General features: G+C 49.4%; 7 protein-coding genes across 7 annotated transcripts; 4 read left to right on the plus strand and 3 right to left on the minus strand.

The window, feature by feature from the left end:
- Positions 1-91: 91 nt before the first annotated feature.
- ASPGLDRAFT_41359 (autophagy protein 5) lies at positions 92-1,427 on the plus strand. The gene is made up of 4 exons (XM_022545390.1): positions 92-267; positions 323-460; positions 510-945; positions 1,001-1,427. Exons 2-4 carry the CDS (start codon positions 341-343, stop codon positions 1,348-1,350), a joined length of 906 nt encoding a protein of 301 aa, XP_022406048.1. The 5' UTR covers positions 92-267; positions 323-340; the 3' UTR covers positions 1,351-1,427.
- Positions 1,428-1,694: 267 nt separating this feature from the next.
- Positions 1,695-2,311, plus strand: ASPGLDRAFT_1489944 (uncharacterized protein; the record flags this gene model as incomplete). Its single annotated transcript, XM_022541990.1, has 1 exon — positions 1,695-2,311. The coding sequence occupies exon 1, from the start codon at positions 1,916-1,918 to the stop codon at positions 2,309-2,311; it is 396 nt and encodes a 131-aa protein (XP_022406049.1). The 5' UTR covers positions 1,695-1,915.
- Positions 2,312-2,846: 535 nt separating this feature from the next.
- ASPGLDRAFT_234102 (uncharacterized protein) lies at positions 2,847-3,965 on the plus strand. The gene has a single exon (XM_022543284.1). It carries the CDS (start codon positions 3,180-3,182, stop codon positions 3,723-3,725), a length of 546 nt encoding a protein of 181 aa, XP_022406050.1. The 5' UTR covers positions 2,847-3,179; the 3' UTR covers positions 3,726-3,965.
- A 210-nt stretch (positions 3,966-4,175) lies between these two features.
- On the minus strand, positions 4,176-7,331 carry ASPGLDRAFT_41360 (uncharacterized protein). The gene is made up of 3 exons (XM_022545391.1): positions 7,103-7,331; positions 6,840-7,037; positions 4,176-6,786 (listed from the first exon to the last, which is right to left on the minus strand). The coding sequence occupies exons 1-3, from the start codon at positions 7,103-7,105 to the stop codon at positions 4,447-4,449; spliced, it is 2,541 nt and encodes an 846-aa protein (XP_022406051.1). The 5' UTR covers positions 7,106-7,331; the 3' UTR covers positions 4,176-4,446.
- A 2,276-nt stretch (positions 7,332-9,607) lies between these two features.
- ASPGLDRAFT_54048 (Zn(II)2Cys6 transcription factor) lies at positions 9,608-11,529 on the plus strand (the record flags this gene model as incomplete). Its single annotated transcript, XM_022548061.1, has 3 exons — positions 9,608-9,728; positions 9,779-9,979; positions 10,028-11,529. 3 exons carry the CDS (start codon positions 9,608-9,610, stop codon positions 11,527-11,529), a joined length of 1,824 nt encoding a protein of 607 aa, XP_022406052.1.
- A 582-nt stretch (positions 11,530-12,111) lies between these two features.
- Positions 12,112-12,485, minus strand: ASPGLDRAFT_234367 (uncharacterized protein). The gene has a single exon (XM_022543289.1). The coding sequence runs from the start codon at positions 12,391-12,393 to the stop codon at positions 12,160-12,162; it is 234 nt and encodes a 77-aa protein (XP_022406053.1). The 5' UTR covers positions 12,394-12,485; the 3' UTR covers positions 12,112-12,159.
- ASPGLDRAFT_41363 (uncharacterized protein) lies at positions 12,146-13,175 on the minus strand. Its single transcript, XM_022545393.1, has one exon. The coding sequence runs from the start codon at positions 13,057-13,059 to the stop codon at positions 12,394-12,396; it is 666 nt and encodes a 221-aa protein (XP_022406054.1). The 5' UTR covers positions 13,060-13,175; the 3' UTR covers positions 12,146-12,393.
- Positions 13,176-14,770: the final 1,595 nt, after the last annotated feature.

The raw sequence follows: 14,770 nt of genomic DNA on the forward strand, positions 1-14,770 counted from the left end.
GATGATATAACTTCGGCCTTAGGCACTAACACGTGACATTCCTGTTTTGGAAACGCCAATTCATGCATCATCACCACCAACAACGACGAAGTTCTCTCTTTTTGACTACTGCCGCGGTTCAGGGCTTTCGAAATACGCCCAGTATAAGCAGACAGCTTGACTATCGTCTATCTGTTTGTGTCATGAATCGAACATGACGCAGTAGCTCACGACCGTTTCTGCGGGGTACTCAAGTTGTATGCCTGAGGTCTTTAAAGATAAACACCGGTAACCACTGCTCCTACATTAAGGCCACCGAGACTCAGAAACTAAACTGTCTCAGTTTCATACCATCACCATCATGAGCCAAGCACCATCTCTCACCAGCATCCAAAATTCCGTCTGGGACGGCAAACTTCCATTAGAGATTGTCCTGGCACCGTCAGAGAGCCGGTCCTATGATCAGACAGATCCATATCTTGTACGCGCTCATGTGTTGATGGTTGGTGTATACTAACTGGTCTTTGTAGATTGCATGCTCACGACTCACCTATCTCCCCTCGCTATTGCCCCGGTTAAGGACGTTCTTCGCTCCATCCTTGATCGACCCTAACTCCCATGTCCATGACGGATGGTTCTCATTTGAAGGTGTCCCATTAAAATGGCACTATCCTATCGGACTTTTATACGATCTCTACGCGGAAGCAGATCCGGCATCATCTAAGGGGAGTAAATCAGACGAGGCAGACGAGACCACCAGCGGCCCACTTTCCTGGCGGTTAATGGTGCATTTTAGCGACTGGCCTCATGAGGAATTAGTCCAACTTGATGCGGAGGGAGTGGTTATGAATGATGCCTTTATCAACAGTGTCAAAGAAGCGGATTTTCTTCGAAATGGAACAGCGAAGGGAATCATGACTCTTTCGAAGGAAGATTCATCTGGATTGTGGGAAGCTGTTCAAGATGGTGAGTTAGAACTACTCGTGGTGCAAAAGCGATAGATAACTAACTAGATTGATAGTCGACCTCCCCTCCTTCCAACGTATATCCAATGTCCTACTCCCCTCCCAACCGTTCCGCAATGTGCCTATTCGCTTCTTCCTCCCTCTTCCTCCAGATTCAGGTGCCCCCTCTCTCAAATTAGTGCAATCACCACTCCCCCCCTCTATCTCGACATCACAGCCACAGACCATCGGCACAGCCCTCCACACCCTCCTCCCGCATTTGTTTCCGAGCCGCAGAACGCCCGTATTAGCCAAGCCCGTGCTGCACGGAGCCGTGGTGCCCATGTCTGCGCCGATTGAGGAAGTAGTCAGGAGTTCAGCTTATGGAGATGGATGGGCATACATTGTTATTCGTATGATGGGATAGGTAGCCATCGCCATGTACATTACTATGCTATGCCTGTGATGGACGATCAATTCACTATATCAGCATTTACTCCCAAATATTCCGTACCTTGCTTTCATTCACCGACTGCTGCCGTTCCTTGATATTCCTCCTTCATCTGCCGTCTCAATTCTGTCAACTTCAGAGTTGAGCGTGATCTTCTCCTGTTGGTCATTCCACACACTAGAATTTCGCCAGCCAGTCCACTGCTTCATTGGTTACTTTACAATGACCGGGGCCATATATTCTGGAATATGCCCGTTGATTGGAATATTACAAACACAAAAGCGAACGATTCAAGCTGACACTCGGCTAGATATTGAACATTCTGAGTTTATACGACAAACGGGCCAACGAGGGCCCCGGATTGGACCCCTCGTTCTTAAAAGCGGATCGAAGTTGCAAATAAAGCTGAAACCGAATACCAACACAACTATTAAGCCAGTTATATTCCTTTACGAAGCAAGGAACACTGGGCCCATCATGCGTTCGCCGCGTATCGGAACTCGTACAGCCAACACACGATAGATACAAATATTCGGAAGCTATGCGAAAACTGCGAGTTTTAATCGAATTCTATGGCGAGAAGTTGACGAACTTTAGTCTCCCGAAGTACCTTGTCCAGACATACCAGGAGTACGCCCATGGCGACCCCCGTAGTGAACGGCGTGTGGTTCTGGACGCCTCAATCCTCCCAGAGATTCAAAATGTGCACAACATTCGAGTTGTTGAAGACAAAGTACTTCTCGGCAGATTTGTTAAGACGATTGAAGAGCAAGCACACGACGAAGATGCGCACAGATGGTTTAGTGTGGTCTACTTGACCACGCTGCCATTCACAGCATCAGGAGATTCTGGGACCCCCGTCTACGCGGTGGGGGTTTCTATACCTCTCGATATACACCTGGGATCATTCTTGTCTTTAGAAACGCTCTGTTATTAGGAGTACGACGGTTTCACCCTCTCATTCCCAAAATGGGAGGCTATCCCTACAACTTCGAGCACCCGGCATGGGCTTTCTGATACAGGGACCTTCTCCTATTAGGTACAGGCTGATGGATACACATTCTGGAGACAATGAAGGAGTACTCACTTGATACTTTCCGCATTCCTGCATTTTTTCAGCTACCGGCTCTAACGGAAAGAAATTACATAGACTATTCTGATCTTATAGGGAAATACATGAAACTAGCTTCAGCACACCACTGAATGACACAGGGTGGTAGTGACAATAAATGCTGATACAGTGTTCTTGGGTTACCATTTGCTTCGTGTATCCCCTCATCAACCACGAGTCCTTGTTTCACTGTTTTCTCTACATTTCTTGTCCAAGGCAGGTTAATAGTTAGCATCTGATAATTGAAAAGAAGAAGCAGATATTACGAAATAGCCCCAATGCAGTGAGTCAAGCCCATTACATGAAAATCAAAATCATACATAACCAAACGCCCCAAATCCAGAGCTGAAAGACATGACAGCCAATGGTATTTATCTTGTCCTTCCTGTCATGTCCTATGCACTTCGTCTACGCCTGACGGCCTGAATATTAGGCAACCGATTGATCTGTGCGGGTTAATATCGGATACTACTTCCATACACACGTAGCCAACAACTTGCATAGCACATACCCGAACGGTTGCCTATAGAAATATGGACCGTTTCCTTTTTGTATACAGTGCGTGTTCAAAAATAAATACATGCTTACAGATAGCCGTCTACCAATACCGCCTACTTGAATAGGAATATGTGAAGCCGATCAAATATTTTAATACTTCGTATACTAGCCATCTGTAGTGAGAACAGCCAATATCATGAAGTTCACATATCCTTGCCCGTACAATAGAGTCAAGCTCCTTGGCTCCAGGTGTACGAGGCATGTTGAATATAGCTATATAGTAGTCGTTAAAAAGGACGAGCAAGAGGGACACAACTACCTCGAGCCTTGCCGTCTGATCCGCGGCCGCTCCAAGGTCAAAAGCGACCAGGCAAAGAGTGGCATTCACACTGTCGACGCCCTTAATACACCAGGTTACCAGTTCCTCCAGACGCGCGGTCTTATCATCATTGAAAATGAGAAGCTAGGTAAGGTCGCTATGTTGCCCATCGGCATGGCGCAGGTGTCTTCAGTGAAGCTTGTCGATAAACTCCGGGAGAATTTTGACAAGAACGGTGAGAAGATTGACGATAAACCCGATACGTTTGTTAAGAAAGGCGACGAGATCTCGCACTTTGAGTTTGGTGGCTCGGACTGCGTCATGCTGTTCGAGCAGAATGCACGGGTTTCTGGATTCCCGAGTTCCAAGTCCCAGACCCATTTCTTCTACGGTGAGAAGTTGGCTACTGCCCATCCAATTTGAGGTTGAACCCCGCTAGGTACGTCTGGTCTTTTCTCTCGCTGTGGCGAGAATATGAGATGTAAATAGCGAAGGAAGTCGAGTGTTTTTTGTTTATACATAAATCTGCACGATCTGTAGGCATATAGCCGCTTGTACCCAAGCAGCATTCCTGCTCTTCTTGCAGTTACATATACGGAACATTCTATCTATAAGCATAGCCATATCGCCCTAGTTACTGTGTTCTAGTTCAACACATCAATTGATCATCATTTTTTCCCTATTGCTCATCTATCGGTTTGCCTCTGGCATACCCTTTTCGTTTCTTCTCTGTACAATTTCTCTGAAAGTATTATCGTCGAATTACCTGACCAGTGTAAAGTCTTGTCGATTGAGAATAGCTGAGCCTAGCCAATCAAGCCTTATGAACTAACCGTATTCTCAAGTCTATGCTCTGATACTGGGACGAGTGGGTTCTGATTGTTATCAATTTTATTGATGAGACTAGCTAAGAATGAATTTTGCAAGTATTTTTGAGACGAATTATATAAAATGATGAAATTGGGTATCTGTCTGTAGCCGTCCAGCGACTTGGGTGTTCGTTCAGTCATGACAATGGTATATATCAACATGCAAATATTCAAACCATGCAAAAGTAAATGAGAGACAGGGACACAAATAATGAGCGACAATATGAGTAAAATACATGCAAACAGGGAAATTGGGGTAAGAAAAGACAAAGGAATCAAATAAAGTTGCCATTAACCTGCATTTCGGACCCGCCGTCACGGCCCTTCTTGAGGGCCTTGGCGAGCATCAGCTCGCGCATCCAGTCAATGCGGTCTTCACGGTTCTTGACCGCGAAATGGTGGCTCTTTGGGAGGTTGTTGTGGAACAGGGTCTTTTTCTCGGCCTCCTTGGGAGTCGGGACCAAGGAGAAAGCAAAAGCAGCTTGGTCGCTTCCAGGCTGGTTGCCGCTGCGGAGGATGGACTTTTTGAATGCCGCAGTTAGCTTGGAGCTTGTGGCTAGTGATGAGCATGCGACGGCGTAATCATCAACGTCAATGTTGTCAAGAGCCCTGGAGTTTCGGTGGGCGTTGGCTTCCTCCTTGTGCATGGCTAGATTGGTGCCGCGCAGGGTGAAGTGGGCATCTTGCCATTCGTGGCGGAGGATACGAGTCGTCTTGCGCTTCTTCATCCATCCGCTGCGGGTCACATCGGGATCGGAAGCCAACACCGGGTTGGCTGACGAGGTTGCCGCCTGGCTCTGGAGACGGGGAGTATGGTCGAGGTCCGATGGGGCCTCGATGGGCGTGAGTGGCCGGCCTTCGTGCACCCGACGCAATGGAGGGGCCATCTTGGGACGGGTGGATGCGGAGCGCATAACAGGGACTTGCGATGCTTGAAGGAGCAAGTCTCCGTACCGCATGTCTGGGGGCACTGATTGAGAGGTTTCCCTAGCCACAGGACCGTTGGGGATGGCGGTGACAGGGACGTCCATTTCGGAAAATGGAGTACCTTGACGGTAGGTGCTGAACGGACCATATTCCTGGGTAGCAGTCGGGGAGCCGTACACGTTCGCCACGCCTGGAGTGATGGTGCGCAGCGCAGTGGCAGTCGCTGTGGTCAGCTCATCTGAATCGGAGTCGGCCGGGATGGTCAGCTTAGGAAGGTTGCGAAGGTTGGCCGCGACGTGAGGAATGCGAAAGTTGGGAGGAGACAGCGACGAGGCCGGCTCAACCGGTGGCATGGACGACAAGGCTGTCTGGTCCTGCATGGGCGGCAGCGGCTGTTGCTGCTCCGGCTCTTCCAAAGGCTCAGGACTCGGCTTGTCGGGAGAGCTGACATGCTGGAAGTGGAGGAACTTGCGCATTCTCTCCCTGGGATCGTCCTTCTCGACTTCACTAAGAGCTTCCTCGCTCAGCTGGGGTGCCTCCTGCGCAGGACCAAACACGTCCGATGATGCCACAACCGAGGGCTGTGCATCGGATTGAGGTCGCAACATGTTCTGGGCCGTTTCGGGGTTGCCAGGGTTGCCAGTGAGCATCATGCCGCCGGGCAGGACAACGGCGCCCGGGTTCTCGGCCATGATCTTCTCGATTTGGCGCTGTCTCCGCTGGTACTTGGGACAGTCCTCTCCCTTGGAACAGCTGTGAGGTTTGGGAAGCAGCTGCTCGATCCCGACAATCGAAACGAGTTCACCAGGGGTGACCTTGTCACCATCTTCATAACGTGCAGGTGATAGTATCTCGCCAGCAGGCGACACCGATGCCCTGTAGGACCGCCCTTTACTGGAACGGGGGCTAGAAGAATAATCATGGTCAGATCCTTCCTGCTGCTGGTGGATTGTCTTCCGCATTGTGTTGCGTAGATGGTCGATGGAGTTGATGAGCTGGCGACGCTTTCCAAAGGACATGATGTCGAGCTCCTTGAGATCGTCAATCTGAAGACTAAGCAACACGGTGCCCGTGATGTCGTTGATGATAAACTTCTCAATCGTAGAGTCATCGTAGCCCGCAATGTACAGCCAGTAGGCGACCTGGCTGGGGGTCCAGTTCCGGATCTCCTCTTCCTCGACGTGGGAAACATCTGGGTGCATCGTAGAAGGCTTGGGTCCGTATTGCGAGAAGGTCAAACGGCTTGGGGTTTCTGTGAACTGCGAGCCTGTGGCAGTTGACGGGAATTGGGAGGTTGTAGATGAAGGCATCCCAGAAGCCGTGGTTAAAGGAAACTTAGAAGCCGTTGATGAAGGAAACCCAGAGGCCGTCGACGAGGGAAATCCGGACGCCATCGATGAGGGAAACCCAGAGGCCATCGACGAAGGAAAGCCGGACGCTGTCGATGAAGGAAACTGAGAAGCCGTAGAAGTTGAAGGGAATTGAGAATTCACGGGGGACCGCTCGAGGTAGAGATCGACTTCCGTCGTCGGGGCCGAACCAGCCGAGCTCAGCGACGCGCGAAAGAGGTGAGGACCCGACGGGCCTCGAACCAAACTGTCATCCTTGGGGTCGTAGGCCCTTTCGGAGAGATTGTCGGGTGTGGGTGGATCTGCTGTAGAAAGAGACGAGTTGCTATCATAACCAAACTGCTTTCGTCAGTAAAAGACCGGAGACAAGTACTAAAGGGGATAGATCATACCGAGTCCATGCTCATACGGGGTGATTCATCTTCGTCTTCACCCTCTGAATCACTCATCTCGAATTCGGTGTCGTAGAAGTCAGTGGCGTCAGACACTGGTCGTTGAGCAACGGCGATGGCACGAGGAGGGTAGCATTGCTTTGTATTTTTCATGTCGAGAGAGGCAGGGACTGCTCTACGACGGTCGCGTAGAGAGTTCTATATTTTGTTAGTGATGGACTTTTTTTTTTTTTTTTTTTTTTTTTTTTTTTTTTTTGGCTTACCATGATGAAGTATGGTTCAGGTCAAACAATGAAAACAAAGGGGTGTTAATGTTGATATTATCCGAGTATGGCAAAAGAAACCAGGATAATGAAACCGTATCTAACGGTAGAAAGCAACAAATGGGGTATCAAACGCAAGGGCAAAAGCACAAAGAAAATAAAACAAGGAGTAATATTGGGAAGTAGAAAAGAGGAGAGAGAAGGCGCTCCGGGGCAGCAGGAGTGCCGGCGGTACTATATACAATGGTCCAAACCGAAAGAGAGGGGAATGACATGAAACTGTAAGCGCCGGGAATGAAAATTGGGCTTGAATACGACAGCAACGGACCAAGAGAGTGACTGTGACATGCAGAAACGTGAAACACGGCGGCAGCATCGGGACAAAGAGCAACGATGACTGGCAAGACGGAGCGAGAAGAGAGGGAATCGTCAGTGATGAAGGTGCAGTAGGTTCAGGGCATGCATCCAATCAACAGGCCGAGCGAGGGCCGTTGTGACGAAGATTCATTTCTGTAAGCGCCGGCCTTGGAGATGCGGCGATCTGAATGGCCATGAGTGTTCTCGGTGGAGATTTGGTCGAATGGTAGACAGAAGGAATCTCGTCACATCACTTTCTGCATTTCTGCATTTCTGCGTATCAGGAAAATGTCTCTCGCAGATCGAATATGCGTTCTTTCATGGTTGTAGGTATCCTCGACAACGCGGAGAAATCATGAAACACTTTGGCGGCTATTGAGGATGGAGCAGATACGGAGACTCAAGAGCAGCAGCATATAAATATCAATCTGGATCTCCCCAGGTCAGTCTTGTAGTTTCTCTTGGATGACTGCCATTTCGGAATCTCACCGCACATTTAGTCCCTCTGCAATGTGATAGTGGCCCCGGCCTTTGCATTTCTTCGCAGGTTCCATGGAGACGGCATGGATGTGGTGCGATAATTAATAAGAGGCCAACGATTGCTTTCACGGGTACGAATACATGACAGATTGTGTTAATTGACTGGCCATTGTTCAACTGGAATTGACTCGCTGGCTGTATGAAGTGACCGTGTTGTGCCGTTGTGCGTGAAGACGGAATGGGATGTGATTCGGCTCGATGGCGGCACGTGATTGGCTCCGAGGACGCATCGGCACAATACGCCGTATTCTTATGCTTGTAGATAGGCAATTAGCTTACTCGAATGCTTTCATGCTGTCCAGTAGTTAAGAGACCGCTAATTAGGGGCTTTCGATTCTGATCGCTCGCTTAAATTGTGGTTAATTAGGAATCGACATGTGAGATGTGCTCCGTAGATACTCATACTCCGCATAGTACTCCGCACTCATGCTCAGTAGCACGTGTGTATTCTACCATGTGAAATTCTTCGAGCTTTGAGTATAGCCTGGTGTAACCAAGAAGTACTGTCCGACTTCCCTGAATGGAGAATCTTCTTCTGTATAGATGCGCAATGTCCACGTGATGCCATACCGTACTAAGTATATCTGCATAATATCAACTAATCCTTCAATTCCATTGTCAAATCATGCAAAAATGAGCAAACCAACACCACATTCCGACCTGATTTGCTGATAATTATGGAATGATTGCAAGATATTAATAGACAAAATAGACTTGAACAGGGTAATTAACTAAAATCAGTCCTGCAGCATATGCAGCAAATTCACACTTTTGACTTTCGACTTCCCTGCCATCACATCCTCCAAAATAAACAAATACACCATTCCGGCCAGAAATCTAACCAACAATTACTCTTTTAGGATATATGGCGCTTAAATGTTGCTAATTAGGGACCTTTCCCCCACTGTCCCACAGTTCCCCGGCCCGAGCCCCACCGGTAGCCGCCGAGCATAACAGACCAATCAAGACACCGGGAGGTGTTGAAAGACTCGGCTGCTTCTTTGCCGATTTACTATCGCCAGATGCTCTTCCAATCAGAGATGCCCATTCAAAATGTTTTCTGTTGGATTGCACGCGCTAAATGACACGCTAATCTGGATTGGTCGATTATCGAACCTGACAGGAACTCCGCGTCTATCGATCTATCTCTCTTCCCTACTCTATACTACTAACCACTCCAGTTCTTTCCGTCTCCCCCCCCCCCCCCCCCAAACATACTTTAAATTCCAAATTTAGTCTTCCCATGATTGCCGGGATCTAAACTTGCATTGGTTTGCTTTCTGGCGTCAAAATTATCCCCACTCCAACCTGCATGGTCAAGTTCTGAAACGAAGACATACGGCATGGACTCCAAAATAGAAGCAACAAGGGGTCTGGGGGTTGGTTTCAGATGTCTCTGGATGTTGATCAATGCAACAGATCAAGATACAATATTGCTCATCAAACATCAGCCTAGGGTGTGGCCAGAGATATAATATCCCCTCTGCCTCCCTCCTTCTGAATCTTGTCCTCCACGGCGACAAGTCTGAATCAAGGCAGCGTACTTCCCCAAACTCTTTGGTACTACCATTAGCTTCTTGCTTTATTATCTTTAAATATCAGAGCACCATGTCGACCTTCATTACCTACGACCAACCCCAAGTCCCAGCGGACGTCCCCGCCGAGGAGCCGGCTAACATCGAGGCGGAACAGCCATCGAGAGCCAGAGGACTTAGAAGATCACGCTCAGGTATGTATATAACTACTACCACCCTATCAACCGTCATTGACCATCCGCAGGATGCTATACCTGTCGCGTGCGGCGAAAGAAGTGTGACGAGGGCCGTCCGTCTTGTGCAGCGTGTAGCAAGCTCTGCCTAAAATGTGACTACGTCAAGCCCTCGTGGTGGATGAGCATGGAGCAGCGCCGTTTGCAAAAGGAGCGGATTAAGGACCGCATCAGGCAGACCAAGGTGATCGAGAGGGAGGGGACTATGCGGGGTGTGTACCATGCCACTATTCCATTTGTGTCATATCTAACAATTGCAGAATACATGCACCACATGCGAGAGACCTTTTCTCAGCGCACCCCAGCTACGGTGCAATACGGTGGACTTACGACTCCAGTGTCTGCGTCGGATGTGTCACCAACTTACGACGGAATCGGCCTTCCTCCATTCCAGAACTTCTTCCCTGGTTCCGGCGCAGTCCAATACGGCATTGACCAGGCGCAGGCACAACGCAATGTCCAAATCATGGACGAATTCAATCGCCCTCTTTCATCATTTCAATCGACCATCCCCGTGGAAGACCGTGACCGGCCTCTGCTAACCCATTTCCTCGACCACGTCCTACAACTTATCTTCCCCATCCTGGAGCTCCACCAGCGCCGTCCCACACGTGCAAGCGAGATCCTCCGCTCCCTGCAGACCAACCGTTCTTACCTGCACTGCTGTCTCAGCGTGTCAGCAATCCACATCAAAACAACCATGAATCTCAGCGCGGAACAAATCGACAGTGACATCATGCGCCACCGGTACGAAGCAGTTTCCCAGCTCTCCCAAGCCTTAAGGAACTGTTCAGACCAGCACGAGCAGATTCTCGACGCAACCCTGGCCATGATCTTCTTCCACTGCTCCGTAGGAGCGCCGGACGACTATCTCCCCGACATCCCATGGAACGCTCACTTCCAGGCTGTGTCCAACCTAATCAACAAGCTCAACTTCGTGCCCCAGCCCTTCAGCATGTCCCTAATCTCATGGATCGACATATTCGGTGCAACCATGCTTGGCAAGTCCCCCCAGTTCGCGCACACCTACCGCAACCGCCACATCAACGGAACCTCCTCAGGACTGCAGGAGCTAATGGGCTGCGACGACCACGTCATGTACCTAATTTCCGAAATCGCCTGTCTCGAAACTCTCAAGGCAAGCGGCCGCATTGACGAAGCCAAGCTCCGCCACCACATCTCCGCCTTAAGCATGCAGCTCGAGCACACGACCTCCGCCGACACAACCCTAGAATGGCCCTGCACGTCCCCCGGCGGCACCGTCGAGCCCCAAAAACTCACCGCCAGCATGAGCGCTCTCTTCTGCATCGCCGCTCGCATCTACCTCCGCTCCCTCGCCCCAAACTTCTCCTGCAACCAACCCAGCATTATCAGCCTCGTCGGCGCCGCCGCCGAAATCCTACGCTACATCCCCGCCGGCGCGAGGGGCTTCGACCGCGCCATCGTCTGGCCGCTCCTCATCACAGGAGCCTACTCCATCCCCTCCAGTCCCTTCCGGTCTATCTTAGCAGAGCGGGCCTCCGCGCTAAGTGACCTGGGCGACTTCGGCAGCTTCGGACGCATGTACCGTCTCCTGCAAGAACTGTGGAGACTTAACGATGACTTGATTTCGCCGCCGCTTCCTAGCTCGGCTACTTCGCTGACTTTTCCGGAGAGATTGCCGGAGCCTTCTCAGGGGACGCCGGGGCGGTCGTTGAGGAAGCAGCAGGTGCATTGGAGGGATGTTATGCAGCGGAGGGGGTGGGGGTATTTGTTGATGTAGCCCTATTCTTCACTTTTATGTTCTAGTCTAGTATACGGTACTGGCTACTGCTTACTAGATGTCCTGGCGATGGCTTTTTTTTGTTTCAGTGTTTTTATGTTTCTTGTTTTATGTTGGTGTTGGTGTTGGTGTTTGTGTTGGCGTTGGCGTTGGTGTTGGGCTGGTTTATGATTCCCTTTTTATTTCTACGTTAGCTTTATGATTTTGAATGGTTTTTTTTTTTTTTTTTTTATGCCTAGTTATGCTTATGCTATGTCGATAATGGTTATTATTTCGAATGCGATAGTTCTCACCACATCCATCCACATCTGTAGATAGTCGTCCTGTACTCGTACGTACCCAAAGCACAATACAAGTCCAGATACAAACCAGAAATAAAGCAATAGCATAATCCGGCATAGAGACGTACATCTGATAACGCACAGACCAGATATCTGTATACCAAAAACAGTCTAGCGCCGGCGCTTACGTGCATTTAGAAACTGGTTAGACATACAATTTGATTGGTTGGTTTCTTGCATGGATATTTTTAGAATGCAGTTCGAGTAATTTGTACTATTCCGGAGTACAGTGTACGTGTGTTTGTAGGGTATAGATTGAGTAGTAGGTGTATTTTGGAATTGAGTGGTCTCATTGGTAGTCATAAACAAATGAAATATGTCCATCAGAGTCGCAATCTATGCCTGTCCGCTTTCTCCAGAACAAGTAGAACAAAACCAAGCTGAAAACGAGAAAGTCCATAACGCCGATAAATGCCAGTACACAGTAAAAGAAAGCACCCCATGGAGCGAAAATATGCACCATCCTTAAAACAAACCATATCACTCCATTATCATCACACCCCAGAAATGAAAATAAAACCATCTACTCCCTCCTCTCACCCCTCCTCCTCTTCCCCCTCGGCGCCGGATGCAACGCCGGCGTCGGCGTCTGCCGATACGTAACCGTCCTCGTAATAACATGTCGCACACTACGCGACGACGGTTTCGCGCCAGCACCAGCGCTGCGGGGTGATTCTACGGCTCGCAGCTTCCAGTCTGCTGCTGCTGTCATGGTGTAGGGAGACCGCGCGGAGTAGGGCGAGTAGTGGTGGTCTGCGGAGGGGGAGTAGGCGTAGTATGGGTAGTATGCTGATGAGGGTGATAGAGAGGACAGTGGTCGTCGGTGCTGGCGGGTGGAATGGGGTCTGGCTGATGCTGATGCGGGAGAGGGTAGTGCCATTGATGAGGTTGTTTTTGAGTAGCTTGGAAGCGTGGTGGATGGGAGAGATGGTGTGGATGATGATAGGCGAGACTTTTCCATGGGTGATTTTGGGAATGCTGAGCTCGGGGGGCTGAATGTTGGCGTGAGAGCATTGAGAAACTCTGTGTATGCCGGTGGAGGGGTGATGGCTGTTGCCGTCTGGCAGTCACTATCTTCTGTTTTGATAGGGCTGGGCTGGGCCATGGCCACGGGTGAATCGTAAAGTTCTGAAGGAAACAACATGGTCTTTGGAGTGATGAGAGGTTTGAGGACTGGTTTGGGAGCCATCTTTGCTCGATGTGGGTGGTGTGGCTGCTAAATAAGTTGTTGATTCTTTGGGACCAGAGACAAGGGTGCGTCGGCTGATTCAGTCAAGACACAAGGAATGTATTTTTAAACTCAGAGAGAGCCACACTCTGAGTTCCAACAACCGGACGACTGGAAAAAAGCAGAGATATGTTATTGCGTAGCCCTTTTCTGTATGGAAGAGATGATAGCAATGCCCCACTATAACTACCTGATGCGGTTAGTCAGCTCTTCGTATATTCCAAAAATAAACACAGCAAACAACCAATACTCACAGCTAAGCCTTGCCTGTATGCCTGATAAAAAAAGAATATCCAGAATACAAGAAAGAAGTTGAAAGAGAAAGAAAGAAACGGCCAGTCCGACAATGGTTGGTCTAGACTGTCTCAATTGCTCCAACTCTGGGGAAAACACGAGTCAAACACTGTGGGATCAAATGTCTCGATCTCTGTAGAACAGCGGAATACTATCGTCTATTATATACCTCTCCACGGACTCCCATTCCCCTAGTTTCATTTCATCGGCACGGGCACGGCATCGTCCTTGTCGCGCGCGCAATTGCAACCAGATACCTTCGATGTTTCATAAAGAGGGACTCCGTCGCTTAAGGTGCTTAAACGCCTGGGGGTGAACTGGCAGAAAAGCGCGGTGGCGTTCTTGATATCCTGTGGTTTTGTTTTGGTTCTGCAGAGACGGAAGCGCGCGCGGTTGTGTTCCATTTTGGGATGCAGGACACCGGCGTAGATAGGATGAACAAGTGGCGTTTGATGCCACCTAGGAGAGATCTGCTGAGCGCCGATGCGGGGGAGACCAATGCCATGAAACACCTGGCCCGTGGCAGAGGGGGGGGGGTATGCCACTGACTCTGAACGGAGTAAACACACGGTCTATGCCCTATGGATGATATGCCGGTAGTTCGAGTAAACAATTACTGCATCGCAGTGCGCTAGCAGATCAGCTCGTAGCCACTGGCTTGCCGAGTATGGCAGCAGGGGTCGGGTAGGGTCTGCTATTTTTGGCAGCAGTTTATGCAGGATATTTGCTCTTGGTCCTATTCGAGATACTCACTTGGATAGATTGGGAATGTCCAGCGGCGGATCAGTCAAGGGTCGTCGTGGTCTATTCTTAGACGGCGCTCTCGGTACTCGTACAACGGCGGTCGTGATGGCAATTGATTGGGGCTCGTCGGTTCTTTGAAATTGCGACAGGCCCTCTGAAATTGCATGGACGGACCATATTAATCAAAATTGTCGAAAGTTGCAGGACGATGCCGATGATTACCATAATGATGATTGTTGTAAAGACCGCTACGGTGTCCGAAATCAAAGAGCCCAATGTCCAAAGTACGAATCATCACTCATATTATACCAAGCAGTAAATTAGACAGAAATAAGGGAAAGCAAACCAAGAGAGCGATATACAAAACCCAAAGATATCCTATAAAACAGGAGCCAACCTCATAACCGTTTCCTTGGAGTCCATTGGCCCATTATCCAGAACCCCGATCCGCCCCTTTTTTTCTCGCAACCCAATATATACACAAGTAGACCACAGAAGGATATAAAAAATAAGAATAGAAGAGAAGAAGATTAAGTGCGTGGTATCATGCTGCACGGTCATTTGAAACAAAGTGGTATCATCCAATGCAAAAACAGGACCACCTGATCGAAGCCAGGTGTCAAATGCAAACAAA

The sequence above is a fragment of the Aspergillus glaucus genome, assembly GCF_001890805.1.
Source record: "Aspergillus glaucus CBS 516.65 unplaced genomic scaffold ASPGLscaffold_1, whole genome shotgun sequence".
NCBI lineage: Eukaryota > Fungi > Ascomycota > Eurotiomycetes > Eurotiales > Aspergillaceae > Aspergillus > Aspergillus glaucus.